Source organism: Falco cherrug, chromosome 8 (assembly GCF_023634085.1).
Source record: "Falco cherrug isolate bFalChe1 chromosome 8, bFalChe1.pri, whole genome shotgun sequence".
NCBI lineage: Eukaryota > Metazoa > Chordata > Aves > Falconiformes > Falconidae > Falco > Falco cherrug.
This window is the reverse complement of record NC_073704.1, coordinates 58,497,800-58,505,415: the sequence shown is the minus strand read 5'-3', so window position 1 is coordinate 58,505,415 and position 7,616 is coordinate 58,497,800. Positions and strand designations below refer to the sequence as shown.

Below are 7,616 nucleotides of genomic sequence, written 5' to 3'. Positions count from 1 at the left end.
CCACTGCCAGAAGAGCCGAGCCATGGGCAAACCAGCTGCTGGTGGATGCACTGGCCAAGCCTGGGAGGAAGCTGAAAGCAATAAATAATAACTAACACTGGCAAACACCAGCTCAGACCAGCAAGGAAGGGCTAGGGAAAGGGATCCACTCACCCAACTGGGACCCTGGCGGTGTCATGCCGTGCATTGGAGTGCACGGGCACAAAGCAGAATAGGCTGCAGTTCTAGGCCTTGGCTCTGGAAACTTCCTGCCACTAGGAGACTTTAATGCAAGAAAATAATGCAGCAATGTTACCCTTTTACCCTTTAGCTTCTCTTAAATTAAAAAGTCTCTGCAACACTTTCCTTGAAGTGTCTCCAGCCCCTGCAAGTGTCTACAGCAATTAATTGTGCTGTAGATCAATGGTAAAGGAGGACTTCGAAGTACTAAACCACTCTAAGAAAGAACAGATTGCAACTACATCAAAAGTAATCTCAACATTCAGGTGTGAAAAATCTCTTAAATACAGAGTAACTTTTTCCTTCAGTCTTTAGTTGGCTTCCCTTTCTGTAGAACAAGTCACCTGTGACTGGTAGGCATAGGAGACATCCCCCACGTGAAAAGCGACAGTAGACTGGGACAGACACATGTAATCCTTTCACTGGGCTGAAAACCTGAATTAAATGGATGGGAGCTGGGCAAAGCAACAGTACAGCCCATAACCCTGGTTACTGGGTCAAGAAATAAGAGACCTTGAAGAGATTCCCACAGCCCTCTCCTTCCTCCATCCCTTCTGCACTTCTCATCAGCACAGGCATTCCCTTCTGCACGCTTCTGCTCAAGGCTCCATCTAGCTCAAAGGCCACTTGGCTATCTTTGACTTACAGGGGCTGCAAGAGTCCCTTCCCAGCATTTGCATCCCATGTGGAAAGTTTGTCTGTTCTGTGACTGAAGGACATCTGCCAAGACCTAGACTCCATGAACCTAAGTGACATTTGAGCTCAGGTCTCCTGAGACGTGTCCCTCAGGCAAGGGTTGCAGTCAGCTTATAAAGATAGGTGCAATTTCCTGAGAGGCTTGTCTTGCATGTAATGGGTAGTTTCCCATCCCTAAGAGCCGTCTCTTTTACAGAAAACCACTTAAAGCAGTACAAAGACACACAAGACACATAGACATGCACTGAAGGATAGAAGCAGCACCTCAATTTACTGTGGGACTACAAACAGTGTGTAACCTCCTCCTTTAGATTTCTTCACTTTTAAAGCCCAAGACACAGCTGCCCCCTCCTGTCGGCCCTCTGTTTTCCAACATCTGGCAGGGTAGTAAAAGTCATATGACAGGAAGTTGGGAGATATGCAAACAGTTAAGCCATCTTTCTGCTGAAATCATGTTTGAGTTCCTGCAAAATAAATAAATAAATAAAAGGAAAAAATACCAAGGCACAGAGAAGATAACATTATACAAAGATGCCCTCTGCCGGGCACAGGCTAAAGGAAAGCTATCCACCCGCGCTCCACACCAATGATTTGTAACTTCCCTCCCTCCTTTTATAGATGAACCCCTAAAAATATTTCCTATGGAGGGAAATGTGCTCGAAAACTTAAATTTATTGGGTTTTTTCCCATGACAGCTGAAGTGATCCAGCAGCAAACTACTAGCAAGGGCAGTCCAGCCACCCCTTCTCCTTTGCTTTGGATCTTACTATCCTTGGGTAAGTCAAATAGCTTCTGTTAAAACCCAGTAAGAAAACAAGCATCAAGAGAAATGTTTTGCCAGGTGGGTCAGCTGAACTGACTCCTTGGCTCCCTTGATGTAATATAAGGAAAGTGGTGAAAACACAGGGCCAGGGAAAAAAAGGGATACATCCACATTATTTGAGACTAGCTTTGCTGTACTAGTTAGCTTCTGCAGGCATTTGAGATGTAGTCCGCAAGTCCCTGCAAGTTGAAAACAGCTCTTGCAGTCAATACTACGAGCTGAAAACTATTTGAGGCACTAATCAATTCAGAGCATGTTTCTCTCTTGTCTTTAAATAGCGACGTTATTTGATTATAGCTATGACTTTAAACAACGTCTAAGAAGTATTGAGAGCTTGCTCAAATGATAGAGATGATTAAAACAATGCATATCTACTGCATGCGTACATCAGTATCAGCTCAACTCTTCCATATATCAGTTTAATTCCTGCTGGTGTAAATCCCGGATTTAATTTACTGACTGGGAATTAAATCAGCATGAACTGGTTTCAGTGCATCTGTGCCGGGTATTTGTGATGATCAAACTAGAGCATTTTAAAACAATGTCATTGGATTAGAAAGCTCCACTGACAGAAACAAACTCTTAAGAGATGCAAGATAATAATCCTGGGCACTAAAGAACGGTACATGCAGCGAGTGGACAGCCCTTCACTCTTTTCCACTGAAATTGATCCCTGTCTGCAAAAGCACTTCACAGGCCAGGAAAGAGTTTTGTACATGTCCCCATAGTGCTGGGAGTCTAGGAAAATCGACAGGCTGCAACAATCCAGTTGTCTTTGGGATAGATGTCCAGTTGGCCAGGGGCTGCGCGTGCTGGGAGCTATTCTGAAACCTGACATTTTACATCCTTGAGGGTAGCAAGGTGCTGCTTTTTTTCCACCCTTGAGTTCAGCGGAGAATTAACAGCGATATGAACAGAATCAGATGTCGGAGGTCCTTGTGCTAACAATGAATCCCCTGCATCACATACCCACAGGGGTCTTTGGGTCCCATTGCCCTCCCTGGTATTGTGGGGGCCACCACTCTCTCTGGTTGGCAGGTAAATGTCTTTGGGAGGTGTTTTCATGCATAATATGCTCTGGGAAACCCTAGGTTCACCTGGGAATGGCACAGAGGCTGTGTTCTACCTCTCCACTACAGCCATGGCTGGGATCCCATGGGCTTTGCAGGGTAGCTAAGGGGTCCCACACAAGAATGGTGCTGGCTGTAGGTGGTCCAGTTGCTTCTGGGATATAAGGGGTTTGCTGAAGCTGGACCTACAGGTCTTTCCCACTACATGCTTCCCAGAAAGCAGCCTGTTTTACTGGGAAAGCTTGAAAAAGCCCAGATCTCTCTCTTTAGCATTTCATACACCTGATATATACCTAGCCTCCTCACACCAGGCAAGGCTACTGTGCGGACTTCTCCCCCAGATAGGAAGCATTCTTTCCAGTCTTCTTCAGGGTTTCCAATAGGGTGTCAACGTTGTGCTCTGAGTCGATGCACACCTTCTTGTTGGGCAGGTCAATATCAAACTGGACACCTACCAGGAAAGGGAAAAAATTTTGCACAGTTAGAAGCAGTCAAATGATGTGACTACAGGAAAAGCTCACGTTCACACATTTGTGCTCCTAAGGCTGTCAGTCAAATGTACATGTGCTTCCTGCCAGCAAACCCTGATACCACCACTAGCCAGCAAAACCAAACTGGTGTCCTGCCAGCAATGGTATGAAGGAAGCCAGGTCTCCTATAGATCTGCATTGGGCACCACAGTTTCTCTACTGCTTGTATCGGCTCACCCCACCTTGGATCAAGATAATCACTCATGCAATAACCAGAATGAGCCGAGTTGAAACCAACCACTATAATCTCCAACCAGCTCAGCCTGTGCTGTGGTTTAGTATGGATAGGCACTAATGAGGGAGTTACCATAGGGGTTAGGACAGGGTCAGGACAGTTTTCCTCAGTGGTGGTACCAGCTAACAGCTCTAAGCAGGAGGAGGGAAAAGACATTTTCTCATGTGGATTTCACAGTGGCTAATAAGGGTGAGCCGCTGTCAGCCCGGTGAAAGGAACTGGGCATGAAGCCTCTATCCAGCCATGTATTTTCACAAAATTTGGAGGTTGGAGGTACGTATCAGCCTTGAGAGCTCTGACACATCATCACATGAGGCTGATATTGGCCAGCATGTTGAAGAGTGGTGGAGGTGCTGACAACCAGACACAGAGGAAGTGGGATCGCTAAAGCCTGGTAACAGGGTCTGGAAGAAGTTGCAAGACCTTTGCCTGGGTGACTGAAAGCTGTTCTCACTCAGTGAGGACAAGGGAGCAGGATGACAGGTATTCACAACTGGTGAGCGCAGGCCAGATCCTTCTCTCTTGGTAATGCCAGAAAAAGGAGGCACAGGTTACAATTTTACAGGTAGTATTGGAAACAGGCTATGCAGGCAACCACCAAACGCTCTGCTCAGCAGCTCTTCACTGAGACTGCTGATGACACATCTAGGAAAGCACCACAGATACCCCAGGCCTTCTTGGGAACAATGTCTGGCAGGATACCTGCCTCCCTTCCCTCTGGCAGCCTGAGCAGGGGTCTGCCAGTGTCATTCCCAGAGGGTTCAGGATAAGGCCCTAGGGATTCAGAGCCACCTGCAGCCATGGCAGCTACTCCTTCCCTTGACATTTCTCCAAGGGTCAGAAGAGTCAAGGACAAAAGTCCTGTGAACAACCAGTGGTTCATTAGCTTTTACCCACCGCGCTACCCTTGCAAGATGGAGGATCCCAGGGCAGGGTCAGCCTGCCCTGGAGCTGGTGTTGGCTCCAGCGAGCTGGCTGTCACACACTCAGCACTGACTCACCTCCCAGCCTGTGCAAGACACGGGTGACCGCATTGGAGCAGCCTTCACAGGTCATGTCGACAAAGAACTCGTGTTTCTGAAAAGAGGGAGATGAGGGGTCAGGGAGGGCACAGCTGGCAACACAGCAGGGGCGTTCGTCCTCCACACTTGCCTTTTCCCCTGGGGAGGTGGATTCAAATCCTCCCCAACCAGAAAGCCCATACATGCCACTGAGGGAACCTCAGCAAAACTGAGAGCTCTTGGTACTCCTCCCTATGGTGTCCTTGTGCTGTCCCTCACAGCATCCTCCCGAGGGGCTTTTGGAGACTGTCTGGCCCCTACTCCGAGCAGGGCCACCTGCAGGGTCAGTGTGGTTGCCACGTCTACAGGCTGCTCCTGGACTCGCTCCACTTTTCCTGGAGAGCCCAGGAGAAGTATCTCCTGCCTCCAGCTGCCCTGACTTGGTCTGCCAGGCCTTTGGTGTTTGCCCATCCTATTCTTCTTGTGTGTCCAAGGCCTCTGGTCCCCAATATAATAAACTCATAAAAAAAATACAAACAAAACTGAAATTTAAGGAACATTAGTACTGGTTTTTCATCCCTTCACCCTACCAGGGCCTCTGTTATCTTCAGTACTTGGGACATACCGGGTCAGCAGAAACGTGCTTGCCTGGAACACTAACCATCGTGTTCAACCTTTGGCACCAGACGGATCCTAATTTCTTGCACATGCTTTTTACTTTCCTTAAAAAAGGTAAGTAAAGCTGGTTTTCATGTGTTGCCTGCAACCCGTATTTCATTCTATTCAAACCCCTCCTCTGCCCCCTGCCGCTGTCAGGGGCACGACGCACCCGGGAATGGAGCTGGGGAACGGCGTTTCCCATTAGGATTTTCCGGTGTAATTATGGAGTATTTTTTTCCCCCAAACCCCAAAGGGCCTTATTTTACAAAAGCCCCGTGTGCTGCGAGGGCCGACGTGCGGGCCGATGGGCCACAGAGGCGGTGAGACGGGTGCCGGGGCAGGGACCCCCCAAGCCTGGGGAAGCCCCGCCAGTGTCCCCGGTACCGGGCTGCGCCCTCCCTGCCCCGCCGTCTCCGCTGGCTCTTGGCCCAGCCCCACACGACCCCCGGCCCCACGCAGCCCTCAGCCCCACACGGCCCCCGGCCCCACACGACCCCCGGGCGGGCCCAGGCGTTGTGCAGGGCCGGGCGGGGCCCGCGAAGGGCCGCCCGCGCCCCCGGCCCGGCACCCACCGGCATGGCGGAGCGCGGCGCGGCGGCTCCCGGCTCTCGGCGCGGCGCGGAGGAAGGGGCGGGGCGCGGCGGCTCCTCCGGGCCGGGGCTGGGCCCTGAGCGCCCGCCCCGCGCAGCCCGCGGCCCCGGCGAGCCGCCCGCCCGGCACTGGGGCGGCGGGGCGGAGGCGGCCCGGCCTCCCCGCGCAGGGCCGAGCCGAACCCCGCAGTGCTGAGCCGTGCCGGCCGCCCTCGCCCCTGGCCCCGCAGCCCCGCCGAGGCCGGCGTTTCGGAAGGTTCTGGCAGGTCACCGGTGCGCCAGGAGCCGGTGCCAGCCGCGGAGGAGCCCGGGGGGGCAGGGGGAGAGCTGCTGCGGGAGGTTTCAGTGCACCGGGAGCTGGCACGGCCATGGACCGGCTCCAGCCCTGGGGCTGCTCAGGCACCCTTTGGCCTGGTCTTTAGGCTGACCAAAGTGCTCCCAGTAGCCTTTTGGGGATGGCAGTTTGATTCTTCGGATATTTGTTGCTGAAACACATCCCTGTGTCTCACGGTTACGTTCCTCTTCCCATTTTTCTGCTACTAAAGTGCTGCCGCCCCGTGTGAGGAGACACGGCGGGGCTGCGGCCGGCCTGATGCCATCCACTCTGGAGGAAGCCGGAGGTGGGAGTAGGGCTGAGGCCATCGAAAGGCGTGAGATGCCAGCAAGGGTTAAGGAGAAAGTGATGGAGAAAGTTTCTAGTGGGTACAGATCCCAGGCTGCTCCACCTGCCTGATGGGCTGGGGACAGGATAGGGATCCGGTGGCTGTGGGAGGGAGGTGGGAACAGCAGCCCTAAGGATGGGGCAGGAGGTGTGAGGGTTGGGGACAGGATAGGGATCCGGTGGCTGTGGGAGGGAGGTGGGAACAGCAGCCCTAAGGATGGGGCAGGAGGTGTGAGGGTCGGCTGGGCTGCTTCAGAAGGCTTGGTCGTCTTTGTTGAGGTTTTGAGGTTTACTGGTTTAGGAGAGCTCTGGTAGATTGAGTTATTGAATGAGGGAGGTTTGTGGTGGGGGTCTCTACTTCAGAGTAGCTTGAGAGAAGGGATGCTGGCCCCTGGAGATGTTTGTGTGTCTGCTTTGGGGTAGTTTGTTCATTTTTTTCCCTGGCTGTTTGGCCCTTTGAAGGAGCATGGACCCTTTCTTAAAAACTTGAGTCAAGGTGGAGGAGGCGATGGTGTGGGCTGGGAGCAGCTCGGGTGCCTCGGCAGGCTGTGGGTAGCCAGGAGAGGAGACAGTGCGGTACGTCGGGGCTGAGAAACGCTGGCAGAGCTGTGTGGGGACGATGCTTCCTCACCATGTGCTGGGCTTCAGTATCTTGCTGTTAAGTAGCCTAACCTGTAGCAGGAAAAATAGTCGGGGTGGTTATGGTTATTTGCTACCCCACCAACTGGAGCTGCAAACCGGGATGTCGGCTGCCCTTGGCTAACCCGTCCCCTCTCACTGCGTTGATACTGAACAGGCTGGGCCCCTGCCAGGCAGACTGAGCCCAAGAGGATGTGAATACCTTCCCTACTGAGCTGCCATTGCACGGGGGGAGTGAGGGCATTTGTTTTAACGTGCATAGGACCCTGTTGTTGTACTAACCTTTTTATAAAAGAATTATCTGCCCCCTTGTTGCTCTGGGGAGAGATGTCTAATATCCCCCTGCCAGAGTTTATTTTGGATGGCTGTTGTGCTGGGTCACTGGTCTCATGTTAAATTTTGTAAAAGCCTGCGCTACTGATTTATGAACTGGCAGATTGCAATGTGGCTTAGTCTATAAATAGCTGGGGTGTAGGGGGGGAAGGACATTAA

General features: G+C 52.1%; 1 protein-coding gene across 3 annotated transcripts; it reads right to left on the bottom strand.

Moving 5' to 3' along the window:
• Positions 1-1,155: 1,155 nt before the first annotated feature.
• ATOX1 (antioxidant 1 copper chaperone) lies at positions 1,156-5,965 on the bottom strand. 3 transcript variants are annotated; one of them, XM_055718498.1, is made up of 4 exons: positions 5,807-5,965; positions 4,575-4,650; positions 3,091-3,259; positions 1,156-1,379 (listed from the first exon to the last, which is right to left on the bottom strand). In XM_055718498.1, exons 1-3 carry the CDS (start codon positions 5,810-5,812, stop codon positions 3,126-3,128), a joined length of 216 nt encoding a protein of 71 aa, XP_055574473.1. In that variant the 5' UTR covers positions 5,813-5,965; the 3' UTR covers positions 1,156-1,379; positions 3,091-3,125. The 3 variants fall into 3 exon arrangements, with proteins under 3 accessions (XP_055574473.1, XP_055574470.1, XP_055574471.1); XM_055718495.1 differs by having other exon boundaries at positions 3,102-3,259; XM_055718496.1 differs by having other exon boundaries at positions 3,115-3,259.
• Between the last annotated feature and the right edge of the window lie 1,651 nt (positions 5,966-7,616).

Bases quoted from the DNA above. Each gene is read 5' to 3' on its own strand.
- ATOX1 (XM_055718498.1), bottom strand. The intron at 3,260-4,574 runs GTGAGTCAGTGC...CTTTCCTGGTAG, and splicing joins TGTCTTGCACAGGCTGGGAG to GTGTCCAGTTTGATATTGAC.